This window comes from Aquarana catesbeiana, linkage group LG03 (genome assembly GCF_042186555.1).
Source record: "Aquarana catesbeiana isolate 2022-GZ linkage group LG03, ASM4218655v1, whole genome shotgun sequence".
Taxonomy (NCBI): Eukaryota; Metazoa; Chordata; class Amphibia; order Anura; family Ranidae; genus Aquarana; species Aquarana catesbeiana.
Genome location: NC_133326.1, coordinates 281966292 through 281990147, shown reverse-complemented (window position 1 = coordinate 281990147; position 23856 = coordinate 281966292). Strand labels below are relative to the sequence as shown.

At 44.0% G+C, this 23856-nt stretch overlaps 1 protein-coding gene across 1 annotated transcript in view; it reads right to left on the bottom strand.

Moving 5' to 3' along the window:
* The window catches only part of CEP83 (centrosomal protein 83), a 142725-nt gene that overhangs the window by 38869 nt on the left and 80000 nt on the right, over positions 1–23856 (bottom strand). Inside the window, exons 5-6 of the mRNA XM_073623560.1 lie at positions 9577–9828; positions 5503–5634 (exon numbers count right to left, since the gene is read on the bottom strand). Of these exons, the coding sequence (XP_073479661.1) occupies positions 5503–5634; positions 9577–9828 (384 nt within the window). The remainder of the gene's footprint in view (positions 1–5502; positions 5635–9576; positions 9829–23856) is intronic.

Below are 23856 nucleotides of genomic sequence, written 5' to 3'. Positions count from 1 at the left end.
CAAAACATTACTTAGTAGCAAAACCCTTGTTGGCAATCACAGAGGTCAGACGTTTCTTGTAGTTGGCTACCAGGTTTGCACACATCTCAGGAGGGATTTTGTCCCACTCCAAGTCATTAAGGTTTCGAGGCCGACGTTTGGTAACTTGAACCTTCAGCTCCCTCCACATATTTTCTAGGACACTCCAGGACCTTAATGTACTTCTTCTTGAGCCATTCCTTTTTTGGTCATTGTCATGCTGGAATACCCATCCACGATCCATTTTCAATACCCTGTCTGAGGGAAGGAGGTTCTCACCCAAGATGTGATGGTACATGGCCCCGTTCATCATCCCTTTAATGCGGTGAAGTTGTGCTGTCCCCTTAGCAGAAAAACACCCCCAAAGCATAATGGTTCCACCACCATGTTTGACAGTGGGGATGGTGTTCTTGGGGTCGTAGGCAGCATTTCTCCTCTTTCAAACACGGCGAGTTGAGTTGATGCCAAAGAGCTAGATTTTGGTCTCATCTGACCACAACACTTTCACCCAGTTCTCCTCTGAATCATTCAGATGTTCATTAGCAAACTTCAGACGGGCCTGTACATGTGCTTTCTTGAGCAGGGGGACCTTGCTGGCACTGCAGGATCTCAGTCTTTTACGGCGTAGTGTGTTACCAATGGTTTTCTTAGTGACTATGGTCCCAGCTGCCTTCAGATCATTGACAAGAGTCTCCCGTGTAGTTCTGGGCTGATTCCTCATCGTTCTCATGATCATTGAAACTCCAAGAGATGAGATCTCGAATGGAGCCCCAAACCAAGGGAAATTTACAGTAATTTGTTTCTTCCATTTGCGGATAATCGCACCAACTGTTGTCAACCTCTCACCAAGCTGCTTGGCAATGGTCTTGTAGCCCATTCCAGCCTTGTGTAGGTCTACAATCTTGTCCCTGACATCGTTGTCAGTGTGATAGCTCTTTGGTCTTGACCATGGTGTAGAGATTGGAATCTGATTGATTGCTTCTCTGGACAGTCCTTTATAACAGAGGTAAGAAGTGTAGCGCTAAGAAATTGTGGTAATAAACAAAAAGTTCATCAAAAATAAAATAAAAATTTTGATAAATTATTCAAAAGCATAGTCCATCAGGAATACTCAGAAGACTGAAGAGAAAAAGCCTTCACCAACACCCAATATAACTGACTCTTACCGCCAGTGCCTTGGATATATATACAGTATAAAGTTTTAGAGTTGGTCAGATCCACGCTTCATACGGCTCACTTAGTTACAGAGATCCTTCTTCCACTGACCCACCAGATGCAATCAACCCAATCTTGGCAAACACTTGACTAAGCAGTATGCTCCCAAAGATATAGCACGGCGGCCACATATGTAAAGAATGTAAGAAACACTCTCATTGCGCAGACATCCGACAGAAGAGTCAATTTATTTAGTATAAAATTGTATCAAAACTCACATGTAATAGGTAGAATACAAGCAATAGGAAAGCATCCAGCGCTTCCTACCAACGAGATGGCGGCCACTCCCCCGTCCAGATGTAGATTTAATGTAATCAAATAAATTCATGGTTATGCAACCAGGGGTGTTAATAATGCAACTAGATAAAGAGGAAATGCATAGGCCAACAGTTGCAGGGACTTCAAGCTGAATTTTGCAGTTGCAGAGTTTCAAAACACCACAGCATAGAAAAACAATAAGATGGAGTCTATCACCCTCAATCACAAAAACTGAGAACTTGCCAGAATAAGTCTGGCAATGTTAGAATTTAGATCAGCTTGCCGGGTCATTTCCGGAATGACTAATCTCCAGGAGGGCCCGCTTAAAGTTATGTGCATGATGTCCTTCATGCAAGTCATGCACTCTGCACTGCCTGTCTTAGTGATATACCACTGCGCAGAGGAGGGGCTGATATACTTTGCAGGCCGGCTGAAGAGCGGGAAGAAGAGAACTCCTTGCACCATCTGGACTGAAAAACATTGACTCTGCACTTTGCAGATGTGGGAAGTGCATCCAACCCACAGTTCTCTGCAGAGTGCACAATCAAGGTTGTTGACAAAGGATTTGAATATCTATGGATAGAGGTAGGGGCTGGGAGAACAAGCAGGGATATACAGTGGGAAGAACAAGTATTTGATACACTGCCGATTTTGCAGGTTTTCCTACTTACAAAGCATGTATAGGTCTGTAATTTTTATCATAGATACTCTTCAACTGTGAGAGATGGAATCTAAAACAAAAATCCAGAAAATCACATTGTATGATTTTTAATTAATTTGCATAACATAAGTATTTGATCACCTACCAACCAGTAAGAATCCCGTCTCTCACAGACCTGTCATGTTTTCTTTAACCACTTCCTGCCTGGCCCATAGCAGATGACGGCTGGGCGGTGGTTCAGTTATCCTGACTGGGCATCATATGAAGTCCAGCAGGATAACATGGGGGCGCGCATCGTGGCGATCGGTGGAGCGGTGTGTCAGTCGGACACACCGCTACACCGATCTTGGTAAAGAGCCTCCGGCGGAGGCTCTTTACCATGTGATCAGCCGTGTTCAATCACGGCTGATCACGATGTCAATAGGAAGAGACGTTGATCGGCTTTTCCTCACTCGCGTCCGACAGACGCGAGTAGAGGAGAGCCGATCCGCGGCTCTCCTGACAGGGGGGGTCTGCGCTGATTGTTTATTTAGATGACCACACTGGACCACCAGGGATTGCCACTAGGACTACATGTGGATGGCCAGGTATGTACCTCATGGCCATCCACATGTGCCCATTCAGTGCCCAATCTGTGCCCACAAATGGGCACTGATTGGCACCAGTATATTGCAGTGATGCCCAGCAATGCCACCCTTAGGGGCATCAGTGCCACCCACCAGTGTCCATTGGTGCCACCTGTCAGTGCCCATCTGTGCCCAGCTATCAGTGCCACCCATAAGTACCCATCAGTGCCACCCATAAGTACCCATCAATGCCGCCTACGAGTGCCCATCAGTGCCGCCTACGAGTGCCCCCTATCAGTGCCCATCAGTGCTACCTCATCGGTGCCCATCAGTGCCGCTGTATCAGTGCAGCCATATCAGTGCCCGTCATTGAAGATGAAAACGTACTTATTTACAAAAATTTTTAACAGAAACAAAGAAAAACTTGTTTGTTTTTTTTCAAAATTTTTGGTCTTTTTTTATTTGTTGCGCAAAAAATAAAAAACGCAGAGGTGATCAAATACCACCAAAAGAAAGCTCTATTTGTGGAAACAAAATGATAAAAAAAAAAATGTTTGGGTACAGTGTAGCATGACCACGCAATTGTCATTCAAATTGCGACAGCGCTGAAAGCTGAAAATTGGTCTGGGCGGGAAGGTGTCTAAGTGCCTGGTATTGAAGTGGTTAAGAAGCCCTCCTGTTCTTCATTCATTACCTGTATTAACTGTACCTGTTTGAACTCGTTACCTGTATAAAAAGACACCTGTCCACACACTCAAACAGACTCCAACCTCTCCACAACGGCCAAGACCAGAGAGCTGTGTAAGGACATCAGGGATACAATTGTAGACCTGCGCAAGGCTGGGATGGGCTACAGGACAATAGGCAAGCAGCTTGGTGAGAAGGAAACAACTGTTGGCGCAATTATTAGAAAATGTAAGAAGTTCAAGATGATGGTCAAACTCCCTCGGTCTGGGACTCCATGCGGGATCTCACCTCGTGGGGCATCAATAATCATGAGGAAGGTGAGGGATCAGCCCAGAACTACATGGCAGGACCTGGTCAATGACCTGAAGAGAGCTGGGACCACAGTCTCAAAGAAAACCATTAGTAACACACTACGCCGTCATGGATTAAAATTCTGCAGCGCACCCAAGGTCCCCATGCTCAAGCCAGCGCATTTCCTGGCCCGTCTGAAGTTTGCCAATGACCATCTGGATGATCCAGAAGAGGAATGGGAGAAGGTCATGTGGTCTGATGACACAAATATAGAGCTTTTTGGTCTAAACTCCACTCGCCGTGTTTGGAGGAAGAAGAAGGATGACCGTGAAGCATGGAGGGGCAAACATCATCCTTTGGGGCTGCTTTTCTGCAAAGGGGACAGGACGACTGCACCATATTGAGGAGAAGATGGATGGGGCCATGTATCGCCAGATCTTGGCCAACAACCTCCTTCCCTCAGTAAGAGCATTGGAAATGGGTCGTGGCTGGGTCTTCCAGCATGACAACGACATGAAACACAGCCAGGGCAACTAAGGAGTGGCTCCATAAGAAGCATCTCAAGGTTATGGAGTGGCCTAGACAGTCTCCAGACCTGAACCCAATAGAAAATCTTTGGAGGGAGCTGAAAGTCGGTATTGCCCAGTGACAGCCCCAAAACCTGAAGGATCTGGAGAAGGTCTGTATGGAGGAGTGGGCCAAAATCCCTGCTGCAGTGTGTGCAAACCTGGTCAAGAACTACAGGAAACGTATGATCTCTGTAATTGCAAACAAAGGTTTTTGTACCAAATATTAAGTTTTGCTTTTCTGATGTATCAAATATTTAATGTCATGCAATAAAATGCAAATTAATTACTTAAAAAAAGAATCATACAATGTGACTTTCTGTATTTTTGCTTTAGATTCCATCTCTCACAGTTGAAGAGTACCTATGATACAAAATTACAGACCTCTACATGCTTTGTAAGTAGGAAAACCTGCAAAATCATCAGCGTATCAAATACTCGTTCTCCCCACTGTATACTCTGTATGATGTGTGAGCCTGAGGGATGGGCAGGGACAGTTTGGGGAATGTGGTTACCTGTTGTGTTGAAAGAAAGAACTTGATGTACATATTTACAATGGCTTTTTACTAGTTTTACATTGGTTGCTATGGGTAACAACAGTTGTATAGTTGTTTCTAAAAGTAAAGCACTTTTTTCATCAGTTTTCCTTTTTTTGGAACACCACAGTTATAATTGGCTCTATAGGTAACAGCCTTTTAGAACTTTTGGTCAGATCCATAATTTATGTTGCACACCCCATTTTGCATCCCCTCACACTCCCACTTTGCACTAATTCACTGCCCCCCCTCCCCACCCAACCAGGCTGGGGACATTGTATCAGTTACCAGGTACATGTATGCAGTGTGTATGCATATGCGGTAATCAAAAGTTGGTGCTGTGAGTTGGGCTGTATTTACTTATGACTTCTAAACTGTATATATTACATATGCCTGACCCCTGCACATGACACACCTGATCCCTGCACTGCTGTACCACCTAGGCTGCCCCTATTCACAGGCATTCAAAAGTTCCCAGGTATGTTAATAACTTCCTGGCCATGCATTTAATACCTCTAATAACAATAAGCTGTGTTCCTGGATAAAAGTCAGGTTACTCACGATTAAAGTGTAACATAGATGGATCTTTTTGTCCAAAAAAAAAAACAAAAAAAAAAACAAAAAAAAAAACTGTGAATGTGTTTAAGCTGTTATCTAAACACAAACTTTAACAGACAAATTTTTGGAAGTAATACATTACTTACTTTGCTAGTGAGTGTATGAGCCTTTCTCTCAGCTTCCAGCAGTTTCTTATTTAAAATGTCGTTTTGTTCTGTAGTCGACTGAAGCTCATTTTCCAGCCGTTCAAGGCTCAGCTTCAAAGACTGCTTCTCTGCCTTGAAGATGAATAGGCACCAGTGTAAACTCACATAACAATTGTGTTCAAAGACCGAGGGACAAATACATCAAACTGTTCACCTCTGCTCAGATGATTCACTTGCAAAATGCAGAGGACTAATCACTAGAAAACTTTCTAATCTGTGTCAGTAATGTTTACTGAATTTCATTACAGATTATACTAAAATATTTGCTACGGTTGACCTTGCTATAGGCTTACATGTTCAGGTTACAAAATTGTTCTCAGAGAAGCAGACACCTCCTTAATCCTGTTGACTGCAAATCTACTAAAAAAGAGAAAAGAGAACCTGAATACTGAGGGTATAAGATTCTAACTGCACCACACCCCGAGTGCGTATTCATCAAGTCAAATAGTGTAGGGTGGGATTTTTAGGGTGCATTTTGAGTACCATAAACAAAAATAATTTTAATAAGAGCAATTGTTTTATTTTAACAAGGTTAAAAAGTGCTGTATATATATATATATATATATATATATATATATATATATATATATATACACACACATTACAAATATAATGGAAAAAAGCAAGTACAAATTTTGAGCATGCGTTTGTTATGACACCTGGAGACCAAGCTGTCAGTGCCAGAATAGTAGTTTACAAAATAAGGATTCCATGGCAAACTGTGAATCAATAAAAAACAAAACGCAACTGGGGGGTGGGGGGGCACAACTAACATGGTTCCGTTTCAAAAAACCATAAGGTTAACAGATGGGGCTAAACAGAATACAGTGCTTCCTGAAGAATCTTACAGTCAAAGTCAGCTTCAGCAGGGGCCTGGATATTCACCTGGTAAAACTTAAAGTGGTTGTAAAGGCTGAAGGTTTTTACCTTTATGCATTCTTTGCCTGAAGGTACAAAACCTTCAGGGTGCAGCTTCCCACACACCCCCCTCCTAATACTTACCAGAGCCCGATCCAGCGAAGTGGCAGGGCTCTCTCAGGACTCTCTCCTCCATTGGCTCCCACTGCTTTCAATCACAGCCAGTGAGGAGGAAGCAGAGGCAGGACTGAGCCACGTTCTGTGCGAGCTTGGGAAGGGGCACGAAACACCGGTGGGGGACCGAAGAAGAGGAGGATCGGGGCTGCTCTGTGCAAAACCATTGCACAGAGCAGGTAAGTATGATGTGTTATTATTTTAAAGAAAAAAAAACAAGGCTTTAGAATTACTTTAACAAAACAAAAAAGAAAAGAAACAAGATGGCAGCCTTCAATTTGCAAGGAACAGTCACCTTATACTAAAAACCTGATAAGGCACAAAATTGACCTAATGGAGTGTGCCCTATATAGAAGTTCGGTGGACTTGGAGACAAATCTGGTCAGTTTGTTGTTGAAATTGAAATCCATGATAAACATCAGCTACCTGTAATAGGGGTCCAGACATTGATGACTGAGGAAATCTGCCTGCCAACTGCTTGGGTCCCAAATGTGCACAGCAGGCTGGGCCAGAATGTGAGGTTTTCTCAGGCCAGAATTTGGTCAGCTTCTATTTGAGCTTCAAGACTTTTGGTTCCTCTTTGATAGATGCGGTATGCTACTGATGTGGCGTTGTCTAATTGAATCTGGGTTGGATGAGCTTGCAGTCGAGAGATGCAGTGTTGCAGGGTCAACCGAAAAGCTCTGAACTCCAGAATACTGATTGGGAGAGAGTCCTCTGTACCAAGAAGGTATACAGGACTCCTCCCCAGTCCGATAGTCTGGCGTCCATCATAGGAACCTTCCAAACCAGTAAGAGGAAAATCTTTCTGAACTGCAAGCTGAATGTTTCACCCACCATACCAGGGCAAAAATGGATATCAGGCAGAAACAACAGTCCAAAGAATGAGATCTCCTGTCCCACACTGCCACAATGTGGAGTTCTAACAGTCCGGAGTGGAATTGGGCATAGAGAACTGCCCCACAGGAGGCCACCATTAACCACTTCAGCCCCGGAAGATTTTACCCCCTTCCTGACCAAAGCACTTTTTACAATTTGGCACTGCGTCGCTTTAACTGACAATTGCACAGTCATGCAGTGCTGTAGTACCCAAACAAAATTTGTATCCTTTTTTTCCCATAGAGCTTTTTTTTGCGCTATAAACAAAAAAAGAGTGACAATTTACAAGAGTGACAAAGCGTATACTGATTGGTTTGCGCAAAAGTTATAGCGTCTACAAACTATGGGAAAGATTTATGGCATTTTTATTTATTTTAATTTTTTTACTAGTAATGGCAGTGATCTGCGATTTTTAGTGGTATTGCGACATTGCGATGGACAGATCGGAGACTTTTTGACACATTTTTGGGACCACTGACATTTATAGAGCGATCAGTGCTATAAATATGCACTGATTACTGTAAAAAAATGTCACCGGCAGGGAAGGGGTTAACACTAGGAGGGAGCGATCAAGGGGTTAACTGTCTTGGGACTAACTAGGAGAGATGACAGATCGCTGTCCCTACTTTGTAGGAACACACAATCTGTCTTCTCTCCTCTGACAGCACAGGGATTTGTGTGTTTACACACACAAATCCCTGTGCTGGCTCTCGTGCACGGCCACTCTGGTGGCCCTCCTGGGCAAAGCCGTATATATACGGGATTTTGCCCAGGAGAGCCATTCTGCAGCAGTATATCTGCGTGAGTCGGTCGGGAACTGGTTAAACATAGAAACCTTACGTAATATGGCATAGGGAGGATGTTCTCTCCTGCCTTGGAAACAGTGAACAGGCTTGAATATAAATTGTGGAATCACTGTTTCTCTGGGACAGTGGCAGCAACCCCCTGTAAGGAACGGTTGCTCCAGAGCAGTGCGGAGGTCTGACAATTTCTGTGCGGACATTGAGAAGCTTGACAACATGAAATGGGGTGGAGCTAGAGGCTGAAATTCCAGCAATGGCCCAAAGGTCTGCAATTATTAGTTTAAAATTTAAAGCGCTGTACTGCCTTTTTTTTTTATTTCATTCTGAAGACTTGCTTGTGGAACTGGAAGACTTGGAGGTGTAGGCAGATCCAGGTTCCAGCATTTGCATTTTAAACTTGCAGGCCTTGGAGAAACCAAAGCAGATCTTTTGTCCGATGGACATTTTTACTGTATTAATGTTTTAAAACACCCTGACTTGCATGCATTACAGCACAATACAATGCACAGTAACGCACTACTAATGTAATGTGATGCATGAAACAAACTGATCTGCTTGTACAATGTATATAAAATGAGCAGATCAGGTTGTTTTTCCTAATTGACACAATGTAGTGTGTTTAGATTTCAACTGATACAATGTATTATCCAACATTTGACATATGATACTCCTTCTGCTGGTAAAATCAGGAATTACAGAAATTACTACTGGTTTTAATATACTGTACTGTTTTATACAATTGATGTTTTTAAAAAAATCCAGTGAAATTAGCATAACCGACATTATTAGAGTATGTGATGTCCAGTTGCATCTGTTTTAATTCAGCCTGTAGACTTATAACGTTTCTCTGAGTATTGTAGTCTATCAGGGTCTCTGATTAAAACGACTGTAATTTGCAGCAGTTACACTTGAGAAAGAGTGGATGTCCTTGAAAAGTGTTGCCTGTCAGCTCCACAGACTTTCCTTATCCACATGTGTAACTAGACACTGCAAACGCTGCTTCCTTGACAGTTCAGCGGGTCTCGCACACCAGTGCCAGCTTCTCAGCTTTCTGGATTTAGTCCTCTGGTTGTGCTGCGGTGTGGATCCTGTGTATGTCGCTGGATACTTTTCATGTAATAGGACATTATTTTATTGTTTAATAAGTATACCTGACACCAATCCTTTCCTGTGTATATCCCAACATATATCACAAGTATCTAACACTTTGACAAAAATGAATAAACACTGAATAAATGTTAGTGTATCCTCATACAATGTTAACAAAATTAACTTAATACTCAGTCCTATGAACATTTACCTCAAGGGATCGGATAGTTGCCTGGGTCTCACTATACAGCTGCTTTTGTGATCTCTGTACATTTTCAGCTTGTGATCCATAGTGGTCTCTTGCTGCTCGAAGTTCTGTCACCTCAGCTCTTAAATCTTTTATAGTTTGGCACAATTGAACTTTTTCTGCTAAAAGAGCTTCCACACGTTTGCTATCTCTTGCGGGATCAATGCTGATTATCTGATTATGAAGCTCCTCTTTATCTTTTTCCAGCTGCGAGATCTACAAGAATTATTAAACATACAATAATGTATCATTATTAGAAGTTCTATCATACCCAAACATCCAGGCTCTACTTAGAAATCTAATGTGCTTTCATTCCACTACATATAGCTGGGGTTTAAAAAAAAAATACACAGAAACTCAAACTACTCATAACTAGAGCTCAATGTTTAAGCAATATAAAAAAAATACAATATAAAACAATCTGAAATTGTATGCACTGGATATAGAACGGAAGCATCTAAACACGTATTGGACACATTTTTGGATATTTTTAAAAATGTCCTTACTAGCAGAATATAATTTAAATAGTGCAGTGCTGCTCCTTACAAAAATACATGCTTTAAATCATAAACATCCTGTGACCCATAGGCTCTTTAGTAGGGGTAAAGGCTGTAAAACCCCTTTGAGAACAGAAACTGGAGTCACTGGTCCTATGTAGTCTGTAAACTTGTGCTTAAAGTATAACTAAAGGCATTTGTTTTAGCTTCTAAAAGAGTGGAGCGGGTATAGAACATTTGTTAATTGTTTTCTGTGCCCCCATTAGGGAGATTCACCCTCTCCATTTGTCCTATTTACTATTATCCTTGAAAGTGAAAGAAAATCCCAAAATTGTGGGTTGTCCCTAAAACAGTAACTGAAGGAAAAAATATCAATGGGGACAGGAATCCTGGTGACAACCAGTGGATTGCCTCACTTTGGAGAGCTTATCTCTCACTTCCTGTTGTGGCTAGGGGGCAGAAAGTGAAAATAAATCTCCCCAATAGGACACAGATGTAAAAAAAAAACCTGACATGGATTCTAACCCTTCCTTAGTTTATCCAAAATGAAAAAAAGTTTTGCCTTAAGTTTTACTTTGTGACGGCATTTAAATGCAGAAAATCCACTTGTCTATTGATTTCCAGTTGCATCAAACAATGAGGATGAAATATACACAAAAGGTCTGTGGTCAATCTAGCCAATCTAGTGAATTGCACTAAGAGTGTAATTTTAAAGTGGTTGTAGACATCTGAAATTGAAAAATGTATAGAAGCATATCCTTCTATAGTGTGTACTAGCCTCTATCCAAAGCACATGTGATTTCTGTCTCCTCTTTCTTTCCTCTATTTGCACGAGTCATTTCTGACAGTCTATGCCTACACCACAATCCCAGGAGACTGCCCCATCCCTCCTCAGCACACAGCAGGTAACTGACAGCCTCAGCTCTGCCTATTTCCCTATGAGACTGTGTAGAGCAGGGGTAGGCAACCTCGGCCCTCCAGCTGTGGTGAAACTACAAGTCCCATGGAGACATTGCAAGACCCTGACATTCACAGGCATGACTCCTAGAGGCAGAGGCATGATGGGATTTGTAGTGTCACCACAGCTGGAGTGCCGGGGTTTTTTTACCCCTGGTGTAGAGGGGGGGGGTGTCCTTTCCCTCCACTCAGATCTCAGATTACCCTCAGCTCCCTGCTCTATGCTGTGTAGAGTGTGAGAGCTCAGATCCTTGCTCCCTGCTATACTCTAAATAGCTGTAGAGTTGAGGGGGCTGAAGATAAACTGGTACAGTTTATGTGGGAGGATTTGTTTACTCTCCGTGGATTACCTGAGGCTAGTTACTTGTGTAAGTGTTTACAACCACTTTAAGCAATTACTGACCAAAGACTGTACAATCTCTTTTCAATTTACCAACTATAAGCATTACTTGACTGAACATAACTTGAATATATTATTAAGGTAGGTCCTACACAGTTTCTGCCAAATCTAAAGAATATTGTTAAAAATGTGTGCTATCTTAAAGTGGCACAGAATTTAAAAAGTTGTTTCATGGGGGTTGATATTACTCAGACCCCTCTAATTTGTACTCTGCAAACTTTGCCCCGCTGCTGATCTGTCTTAAAGCTGACCTCATCCATTGGCACTCCCTCACATTAAACCGGAGATCCGCCGAAAAAAAATATTAAAAGCCAGCAGCTACAAATACTGCAGTTGCTGACTTTTAATATATGGACACTTACCTGTCCAGGGAGTCCGCGATGTCGGCAGCCGAAGCCGATCCGTCCGTCGGCTCTCAGCTGCTGCCGCCGCCATCCTCGGTGAGGGAATAAGGAAGTGAAGCTGTGCAGCTTCACTTCCTGGTTCCCTACTGCGCATGTGCGAGTCGCGCTGCTCATCCTCTCTGGTCCCTGCTGTGTTCTGGGACCTGTGTGTCTCCCAGAATACAACGGGGGAGGACAGTGTAGGCGCCGGAAGTGGCGTAAGTCGCCGCAAGCGCTGCGGTGATCTATGCCAGGAAGTGGGAGCAAATACCTGTATTAGACAGGTGTCTGCTCCCTCCTCCTCCCTGAAAAGGTACCAAATGTGACACTGGAGAGGGGGAGGAATCCAAAAAGTGGAAGTTCCATTTTTGGGTGGAACTCCACTTTAACGTGGTTTGGGCGATGCAATGCCCTCAAAATGACCGCGCTACCTAGAGTGTTGTAGTTGTTGCAAGTTCTTCCTATTCGCCTCCCGCCAGTGTTTTTCAAATGAATGAGTGCGTGGTTCTGTGACTTCGTCTGGTCGCATCGTAAGCCCCGCATTAGACTGCAACTTCTCCATCTTACGAAGCATAGGGGTGGAGTGGGCCTACCAGATGTGAAAGCCTACTACAGAGCGGCGCACCTCACTAGACTAGTGCACTGGCATTGTCATGCAGAAGCGAAACACTGGGTGGCCATGGAAATAGAGGAGTCTAAAGATACTGCCAAGAGCTGGCCGTGGATCGCCTCACCTTTACCAAAGGCCCTTATCAAGCATCCTACCTTGGGCAGCACACTTCTGGTGGCAAGAGACGCCTTTCGTCACCACTACCCTCCCCTATGGCACCAGTACTTGGGAATCCTGAATTCCCTCCTGGCCTTCAAAATCCTAATTTCCAGCGATTGAACATGAGTGGGAGGCACCACCTTTGTGACTTTGTGGGTCCCGACGGTCAACTTTCCGCCGTTGCAGGGGTATCTGCCACAAATCCTCCCTTGGACTTCTGGAGTGGCCTTCAGCTATGCAATTTTCTTCGGGAAAGCTTGAGGACTCCGGGCATAGCTCGCCAGCTCACGGAAGTGGAACACACTTGCCACCGGTGGAAGCCAGCCCGTCACAGTCTCTCAATGACTTATGCCTATCTGACTCACCCGGCAGAGAGATATGTTCCATCCCTCCTTTCTAAATGGTAATCCGGCTTAGGTATTCAATTCAATAACTCTCAGAAGGAGAAGATCCTTCACTTTTTCCAAAAGTCATCCATAGCTACCAGAGTCCAAGAGACCTGTTATAAGATTTCGACCAGATGGTACAGAGTACCCACTACCTTACATTGTTTCTTCCCTCAGGTCCCTAGTTCGTGCTAGTGGTGTGGCACTGCTGAGGGAACAATGCTTCACATTCTTTGGGATTGCCCTAAAACTTCAGCCTTCCTGGCGCAAAGTGACCGGCGTGATAAAACACCTGTCAAATGTAGACCTGGAGGGAAACCCTACGGCATGTCTACTCCATCTTTCAGAAAGATCAATCAAGAAATACAAAGCCTCCCTTACCATCCAGTTGCTGAACGGGGCTAAGGCATGTTTTCCCCTCTGTTGGAGATCGGAGAACCCCCCGTCCAAATACTTGTGGTTTACAAAAGTAAATGAACTAAGACATATGGAAGACCTCAACGCTACCTTGTATAACCGGGAGGAGACCTTCTGCGAGACTTGGAGACCCTGGCATCACTATTTGTATACTGATGCCTATCTATGGGAAATGGTGCAGCAAGACTGACTTCTTGAATGTTGCCTCACTCCCCGGACAAGAAGTACTATCTATCTAATCTGCCTTCTCGTTTGTCTGCCTTTCTGATTCTGCTCCTACTATCCCCTGGAGACATCCGTTTTCCCAACCCTTTTCCCTTCTTACAGTGCCCCCTACCTACATTTACTCTCTAATGCCCCGTACACACGGTCAGACTTTGTTCGGACATTCCGACAACAAAATCCTAGGATTTTTTCCGACGGATGTTGGCTCAAACTTGTCTTGCAAACACACGGTCACACAAAGTTGTCGGAAAATCCGATCGTTCTAAACGCGGTGACGTAAAACACGTACGTCGGGACTATAAACGGGGCAGTGGCCAATAGCTTTCATCTCTTTATTTATTCTGAGCATGCGTGGCACTTTGTTCGTCGGATTTGTGTACACACGATCGGAATTTCCGACAACGGATTTTGTTGTCGGAAAATTTTATATCCTGCTCTCAAATTTTGTGTGTCGGAAAATCCGATGGAAAATGTGTGATGGAGCCTACACACGGTTGGAATTTCCGACAACAAGGTCCTATCACACATTTTCCGTTGGAAAATCCGACCGTGTGTACGGGGCATTAGTTCGGTTGCAGGTTGTTTGGTTAGAGAACTGTATATCGTAAACGCATTATGGTCCCATTTCAGAGCTAAGTGACCCATAGGGCAGTAATGTTACATGTTGTGTTGTCTCAAAGTTTTGATTTACTTTGCCCTACCTCATTTTATTATATTGTATTTGCATATGTGTTCTCATGTAGTAGGTTCTTTATGTAGTTGCTCGATGACCTCCCCCCAATTTCTAAGTAGCCTACAATTTACACAACCAGACTATGGCCTCAGGGCCACTCATGTTGTAAAGTGTTGGGGGCAACGTTATATATGTTATAGGATTGCTCGTGTATGACCCTTTTTCTTTGATACGCAGATGTGCTACTGTATATACCGTACACTTTGGCTGTTATATGCAAACATCTTTAAAAATAAAGGAATTATAAAAAGTAGTTTCAATACTTTTGAGGTTTTTCAGGGTAAAGAGTTTTACAAACATTCAAAACATACATATCGAGTATATAACATATACAATAATTGTGATGATGGTAACAAAGGTACACAGTGAAACTTGAGACGCTCGGACTTTAGAGAACAAGTAGAGCTGGGCAAAAGGATAAAGTCCCAGGGATAAGGAGCCTTGTGTCATTTCTGCTGAGTATGCCGGATATGCCTCCAGTCCACCCATCCACCTCACGTGGAAACTGTGGATGGGTGGGGGCACATCCAACCCGCTCCCAGTCCTTTTTCTCTTCCCGCCGCCTAATAGTGTATTAGTTAGAAAACAAGAAATGTTTGCATTTCATAATAACAATAAGTTGTAAAACTGGGGTAACAAATTAATTCTGAGTGATGCAGGTCATCTAGTCTAGAACTTGTTTATCTAAATAACTGTCAAAATTGAGTATTTAGAACCAATAGTTGTTTCTTCTTCATTTTTCGTTTCCTAAAGTATGACCAAGGGCCAATATTGGGGAGTCTAGACCCCTTTGAGGTGAGAAAGGGATATGGGAAGGGGGAGGGGAGGTAGGCGAGGTATTCTAGAACTAATGTAAGCAAGAATGCGTCTGGAGTAATTCTGAACTTCTTCCTATGCAAGGTGCAGTTATGGATTGAGTAGCAGTCATCCATTTTTAGACTTTCGCCGGTTCCTCAAATAGAGGTCTCTCATATCCTCAGGTCAAGCTCTATTGATTGTTGGTCAGTTGAGTCTGCAAAGTGACCCAAAATGCCCAGGTTTTGCAGAATTTGGTATGAGTCTCCCTGGCCTGAACTAAATGTTCCATTTCAGCAATCATACCTATTCATTAGAGCCATTCAGTAATACAATTATAGGGGGGGGGGGGGGGGGGGTGTGCTTTCCTTCCAGTGAAGGGTATGCACATCTTAGCTGCATCGATGAGGTGAAGCGTCAAGGACTTTCTGTAGTAGATTGGGGTAGGGATGTGTGGGGGAGGAGAAATTGCGCCGATGGGCAAGTTGTTATTTTAGTAGTAAGGTGGTGTACATCTCGTTATATCTCCAGCAGAGTGGCGATACGTTAGGGTAGTAATTATGTAGCTCATCTGGAGTCCTGTACCACCTTGAGTAAATTTTGAATCCATTATCATGTTTGGAAACATTCCTCTAACCTTTATGAATGTGGGTATAAATATGTTCCCAGTCCTCTACTGATCAAATTCCCTTTCCCAGTGTTGGCTAGTTTTGTTTGGTTTAGGATCACAATCAGCGAACATAAGTGAATAAAGATCTGAGATCACGTGTCTCTTGGGGCTCTGATCTGGAGCAGATAGCTTTGAAAGGGGTGTGATCCCTACACCATGTGGATAGTGGTTAGGCGCTATTTAGAAAGTGCCTAAGCTGTAGGTATTTGAAGAAAGGGATAGAGTGGTCGGCGATTTTAGATGAGAGAGCACTGAATTGTAAAAGCTTAACTCTTTCAAAGAAGTGTTCAGCCCGGAGAGACGTCTCTGGGGTTCTATGACTAACGTTGTGAAGAGGGAGATCCGGGGGGAAACTCTGGGTTATTGTCAATTGGGGTCCAGGGTCCGGGGGAGGACGCAAGATTCAGTTTTTTACATGCTGTCCGAAAGTTGTGTAGTGTAGGGCCAATTATAGGATGGTTGGCACTCTCCTTTGGGATTAAAGTCAGCTTGATCCATGGTAAATGGCGAAATGGCAATTGGGAGAATGAGTCAAGTTTAATCCAGTCTTTGGTATTGGCGTGGACATGCCAGTCTACCACTCTAGTCAAATGGCATGACCACAAGTATTTAAGTGTCATGGGTATGCAGTAATGTTTGTTTGTCAGCTTACCTCTCCATGTGTTCTGCTTAAGAGGCCAGCCACTCTCACCTGGCTGCTTAAGTTATCTCCCCTTAAAGCATGGCTCCACCCCAGCCCCTATCAGGGAACTCTATATTAACCTGTGCACTGCAAACTAACTCTGCTGATCAATATTTTGTGTTTAGCTTTCGTGTGCGACTTGCTGTGTCTTCTACGTCTGATTCCAGTTACCGATCTTGGCTTGTTCTTGACTATCCTTACCTGCTTGTTACCCTGACTTTTGGATATCTCCTGACTATCCTCACCTGCTTGTTGCCCCAACCTTTGGCTAGCTCCTGACTATCCTTTGTTGTCGCAGTCTGCTGCTTCCACTCTACCTCCCTGTAGTCTACCATGAGCTGGGAGGCCCTGGGGGTCGCGACCTGGAGCAAGACTGCAGCTAAATCCATCCCCACCTCTAGGGGCTTCTGGTGAACACCCGCTGGCTCTTAGATTCCTCGCCCTGGGAAATCTCATGATCTAGCTCCTGGGGTCATCCGTGTAGGTACTACAGAGTACCTGGCTCTCCTATATCACCTAGAGCTCCATCTGCAGCAGTCAGCCGTAGGGTCTACTACCTTGCGGTGCACTCCAGACCACAACGGGGTGCATCTGTCACCTGGACTCAGGTGACTTGACATTAAGTCTGGGAGGCCAATCCCCCCTTTCAATTTGGGGGTCACTAATCTATCCCAGCTCAACCGAGGATGCTTGGAGATCAAGATGCAGTTCCTGCAAATCTGCCTGTACGAGGAAAAGAATGCCGGGGGGATTTTAATTGGCAAAGTTTAGAGGAGGTATAGGATTCTTGGAAGGACATTCATCTTGATAATGGCCGCTCTCTCGAACCAGGAGAAAGGACCAGTTGTCCGCTTAAGATCTTGTTGGAGGATTCCCAAGATCGAGAGGAAATCTCTAGAGTATAGCTCGGATAATTTGACTGGGAGCTGGACCCCGAGGTAGGTAATGGCGTGTAAGTCCCATCCAAAGGGAAGTTATTTTGGCAGTGAGTTAAAGAGGATTGAGGGAGAGATATGTTCGGCACCCGTGATTTTGAAAAATTGATTTGGATGTTGGAGAGTGTGTTGAATAGAGAAAAATCTTTCAATAGGTTGGAAATTGAGGTAATGGGGTCGGTAAGGAACATCACAATGTCATCCGCATAAGCTGCTAATTTGTATTGACGGCCTTTTAGGTCGACTCCTATAATGTCAGGATTATCTCTCAGTCTGTAGAGCAGAGGTTCTAAGGTTAGCACAAATATAAGAGGGGACAGGGGGCAATCCTGTGGCGTCCCGTTCGATATGGAGTAGGCGTCTGACAGGTGGCCATTGACTCGAATGCTGGCTGTTGGCGTTGAATATAGAGCAAGCATAAATTGGAGCATGCAAATCGCATATGCCTAGTGCTTTGAGGGCTTCTGTCATATAGTCCCATGCCACCCTGGCGAACTCCTTCTCCGCATCAAGTGATAGGAAGAAGACAGGTTTGTGGGACGAAGATAACCAATGATGTAGGCCGATAGCTTTCAGGGTGTTATCCCTGGCCTCCCTACCCGGGATAAAGCCAACTTGGTCTAACGATACTAATTTGGGTAGTAGTGGTAGTAGGCAGTTTGCAAGTACTTTTGTGTAAATTTTTAGGTCTACATTAAGAAGGGATATGGGCCTATAATTTGATACTATGGAGGTGTCTTTTCCAGGTTTTGGCATCACTGTTATGTGTGCTCATAACAGGTCTTCATTTGTATGAGGGGAAGAAGATATGTTTTCAGGAAGTGGGGCTTGAGCGTGTCAGCAAAGGTTTTGTAATAACCAATAGTTAGTCTGTCAGGACCTGGGCTCTTTCCTGGTTTTAGTTGTTTCAAGACCTGGTTGATTTCCTCCAAAAATTTTGGGTGATTCAGAGCCGAGGCTTCGGAGGAGGGTATGGTTGTGGAACTGTACTGTTTTAGGAAGTTTATGATCAGTTCTCTTCTCTCATCTTTTTTTAGTCACATTTGGGGCTTTTACCTTATATAGTTTAGAGTAGAATTGGACAAATTGTTGCTCCCACCTTGGGAGGTGGTTATTTTGTTCCCTAGGGCATCCGTGATCGAGTGAACCGTTGTCGCCACCTTTTTAGCTTGGAGGGCTCTGGCCAGCAATTTCCCTGATTTATTGCCAAATTCGAATAGTCTCTGCATTAGCACATATTTTCGTTTGTTTTCCCTAGCTCCTCTAGTAAATCTTGTCGTGTCTGAATTAAATCATTTAGTGTTTATATGGCTAGTGATTGTTTGTGCAATTTTTCTAGAGAGCGAATACGTGACGAGAGCTCATCAATGCATGCTTGCCGAGCTTTCCTCCATTTTGAGGCCAGGGAGATGAATTCTTTTATAAACACATTTGTGTGCAGCCCATTGTGTCAAGGGAGCTGTCTCCTTGGAATCGTTTTCGTGAAAATATTGCAGTAGACATCCGTTTATAGCCTCCAATGTCTCAGGATTGTTTAGGAAGGTATTGTCGAGGCGCCATGATTTCGTGGTCGTGATTGGGAATGAAAGGGTCATGGAGATGGGATTATGATCCAATATACGCATTGGGTCTATAGATTCGCTTAAAAGAGATGGGAGATCTTCCTGTGTAATAAAGAAATAGTCAATCCTAGGTGTATCTATTATGTGGTTCCAAAAAATAGGTGAAATCTTTAGTGTTGGGATGTAGAGTGCGCCATGTATCATGAAGCGTTAAGTTGCCGATTTGTGTCTTGATCACTTTGAGGGATCTATATGCCCGATGAAGTATCCTGAGTGGGGGTAAGAGCCAAGTTAAAGTCCCCCCCTAAGATCAGTATTCCAGGAGTTGTAGAGTGTTGCGTAAGAAAGGAACTTGGAGCTTATTGGGTGTGTATAAGTTAGCTAAAGTAAAGGGTTTGTCAAAGAGTTTTCCTTTAAGGAATATATAGCGACCATGTTCGTCATTCTGGGTTTCCTGCATTTGAAGAGGGCAATTTCTGGATATTAGGATGGATACTCCATTGGATTTTGATTCATTATTAGTGGTATGGTAAACTGTAGGATAATTACTGTTATGGAGTTTTGGGATGTTATCCGATCTAAAATAGGTTTCTTGTAAGAAAACCACATCTGCTTTTTGTTTTTATAAGGTTAAAGGGAGTTTAGAGCTTTTTTCGGGTGTATTCAGCGAATAGAGCTTGACCTGAGGGTGATGATTCATGGATCTATGTTGCATCCAGGTAAAGTTTTCCGCGAGTTAGTATAGAATAGTGGGGAGGATATGGGGATAGGAAAGAAGGGTGAGGAGGGTGAGGGGAATAGAGAGAGAGGAAAAAGTGTTTCCTCTTATTAATGTATATCCGACGACAGTGGTAACCAGCCCTCCTGTCCTGTAATAACAGATGTCGGTGGGGTAAAGTGCATAGACAATACGCGAGTCTCTGAATATGACCAGTATTGTTCTACGACCACTGTGTGGGGGTTGGTGATGCCCTAGCGGGATAGATTCAAATGTATTCTATTTCAACCCTGCCGCCACAGGGCGAAGTGTCACGTATGTGGAGGTAAAAGGTAGTAGTGTTCAAAACCTAAGGAAGCATGTTTGACTCCCTGGGTTAAGATATGATTCAGGCATTTAGCAGCTTGCTATTGTTTAAGTTCAGCTTTAAACAAGGAAACCTATTTAAGGCACAATCATCTGTTGCTAAGCAAACAAGAAAAAGAGAACTCTTAAACAATAACAATAATATACTGATATCTGAGAAGAACATAAGAGTAACCACGACTGTAAGTGTCTGTATAGCACCCTACCTCCTTGCACAAGAGGATTTCCGCTTATTGACCGAACGAGTAGTGGGTATCATTCCTAAGAATCCCCCTTAATTCATACTATTATAATTAATACTATTCATAAAAGTATGAATAGTATTAAAATTATAGGGGTGGGTTCATCCCTTTTCACTTATTTAGGGTTTTTCTGCAGAGTATAGGGGATGAAGTAGTATTTCTGAGTTCTGTTGGTATGGGTCTACCTCCAGGGAGGAAGGATAAAAAGGGGTAGCCTTTTGTGCAAAAAAGGCAGTGTGAGGGATGAAGGGTCTTCATCATTTCAGTTATTGTTGTTCCCTCAGGTTGATGTATGGGATGGCTGCTCCTCATTCAAGCGTATGGGGTAGCTGATCCTCATTCATCAGGGGGGTGGCCCATGCAGGTAGCCTTATGTGCATGGGCTTTGGATTAACAGCTCTGTTCCCAATATGTCGCTATGGATTAAGTTGGATGATGGGGATTAGGATAAGGAGAGAGATCCCGATTGACCAGAGGGGCGTGTTGTCATGTGCCATGGTCACCTCAATCATGGTGAGGGAGGGGGAGAGAAAAATTTGTCAACAGGTGTTCAGAGGTGTTGGGCTCTGTCCTAGGATGTTTTGCGATTTGGTCTAGGGATCTCTCCCATTCTCCCCCCCCCTCCAGTTCACCAGGGTCTGAGGTATTGAAACATTATGCGAGGGAGTGGCCCTCTGAGGGGTGCAGAGGGGGATCAGGCAATCCTGCATATCATGGAGTATCTTACATTTACTTAAATGAGCGCCATGGTAGGGCGATTGCTAAATAAATCCCTGTAACCAAATGAGCATGTATGGTGAGGTTCCATTAAAGAAGATACAGAGGAGCTATAGGGGAAATGTAGGACCTTGCTCGGCTTCCTGAGGTATAAGTTGTCCTCATCATGCATTTTGTATAGGTCCTAGTCAGGGACCTGAGTGAAATGAGTAATAGTGATCTTAGTACTTAGGAACCCCCTCATACATTATGATAGTTACAAACATATATTGGTAAGTAAGAGCTAATTGTAATATTATTCTCCTGCATTTGCAAGGATCAGGGTGCAGTCCATCTTGTTAACTGGCTCTTTCATTGTAAACCAGCGTTCCACAGCAGTCTGGGCATTGACCCTTAAGCTTTAAGCTGAGCATACTTTGAGACCATTTTGTGTCTTCCTTATTTGTTTGCTCCCACAAGAATCCACTGGTTATTCATATGAACCGGGCAGAATTAACCCTTTCATGTGGTGAAGGGATCCATGTGGGCTTTGCAGTAATCTCGACAGGCTCTGCACGGTTGTGGTGGATTTGTGGGGCTTTATCAATTTTGTGAGCCTCAATGAGGAGTTTGGGATCTGGGTCCAGACGAGGAGAGTTGTCTTCGGTGCCTCAGTTCTCGGACGTCCATGGGTTGTTCTCTACATGGATCTCTCCTGGGCGGAGTGCAACAAAACTATGCGTACCAGTTGGGAACCTCAACCAGTGGTATGTCTAGGGTGTCGTAGAACAATTGGAGATCCTTTGGTACTCGTAGCGAAGCGGTGTGGGCTTGTGTAGAGGCAGATAGACAGAAGGGGAACTTCCAGCGGTAGTGTATGCCCCTGTTGCGCAGGGTCTCGAGCAAGGGATGAAGGTCCCTGCGATGTTGATGCGTGATGCTGGAGAGGTCCTAATATATTTTGTGAGCCTCGATGAGGAGTTTGGGATCTGGGTCCAGACGAGGAGCGTTGTCTTCGGTGCCTCAGTTCTCGGACGTCCATGGGTTGTTCTCTACGTGGATCTCTCCCGGGCGGAGTGCGACAAAACTATGCGTACCAGTTGGGAACCTCAACCAGTGGTATGTCTAGGGTGTCGTAGAACAATTGGAGATCCTTTGGTACTCGTAGCGAAGCGGTGTGGGCTTGTGTAGAGGCAGACAGACAGAAGGGGAACTTCCAGCGGTAGTGTATGCCCCTCGAGCAAGGGATGAAGGTCCCTGCGATGTTGAAGCTTGATGCTGGGGAGGTCCTAATATATTTGGACATCCGCACCCCTGTATGTGAGGTGTATTCTGTTTCTAGTTTTCCGGAGTATCTCCTCCTTTAGCTTGTAGTCAGACAGCAGATTACATCACGGGGGGGGGGTGTCATTATCTCTTCCCTTGGGCCTGGGGGGCCAGATGGATTCGTTCCATTACTATTTCTGTCTGAGGGGGCCATCAAGGAGGTTGTTAAATAGGCCAACTACTGTGGGCACGAGCTGGTCTGCTTCAGCTGATTCAGGCAGCCCACGGATCCTTAGATTATGGCTCCTATTATCCAGGTTCTCCATGTGACGCTGGATGTCTCTGAGCTGCAACTTATGAGTTATGCTGCGCGGGGAGAGCAGGATCGGGTGGCTGAGGAGTTACGGGAGGCTGTCCCCATGGTTTCAGGCTGAAAAAGTAAATATTTCCTATGTTCAAGGGAAAATTTTGAAATGGTAAATGTCTCCAAGCAGTACCTTGAAAATATATCTTTTGTATGCAATTCAAAAGAGAAAAACTGCAGTGCACTTCTTCGTATGTAAGGGTGCCTAGACTCTCCTGTGCATATAAAGTTTCATAGCTGTATATCTGCAGTGTGAGATCTAAGGCATCGCTGCCTATGACTGCTAACTTCAGGAGAATTGGCATAAGATTTGATGATGTTACTCCCATGTTGTTCACCGTTCTCTTTACTCGAGGCTCTGACGTGAGAAAGAAAAAAGCCCTACCTCTACACACAAATGCAGTGCTAAGCAAGGCATGGTGTCAGCAATGGGAAAAATCAGCTAAAGGGAGACACTATCACAGGCAACACAGGTGACTAGCCCCTTTGCCCTCTGTCTGAGTTTTTTTGGGCACAGGTCGCAGTCGCTGTAAATCTGAGGGGAAGATCTGAAAAGAGGGGAAACTCTGCTGGTTTTATCATCCAATCATCTACAAGCAAAAATTCTGTTTTTATTTTCCTTGCATGTCCTACTAAGATCTACAGCGACTGTAGTTCCAAGTGCAAAGTGGATTTGCCTTTAGTAAATAAACCCCTAAAAGTCTGGGCATGGTCAGTTGGAGGCAAAAGAAAACTGGACCCTTAAATCGGTCTCACAAAAATAAATTCACATTTCATAGACATGAGAAACAGTAGGCACACTGTAGCCTAAAGGGGTTGTATTTTTAGGAAATCCGACACACAAAGTTTGAGAGCAGGATATAAAATTTTTCGACAGCAAAATCCGATCGGTTAAATTCCAATCGTGTGTACACAAATCCGACGCACAAAGTGCCACGCATGCTCAGAATAAATTAAGAGACGAAAGCCATTGGCTACTTCACCGTTTATAGTCCCGACGTACGTGTTTTACGTCACCGCGTTCAGAAAGATCGGATTTTCCAACAACTTTGTGCGACCGTGTGTATGCAAGACAAGTTTGAGTCAACATCCGTTGGAAAAAATCCTTGGATTTTGTTGTCGGAATGTCCGATCAATGTCCGATCGTGTGTACAGGGCATTAGTGTGTGAATTTGCAGTTG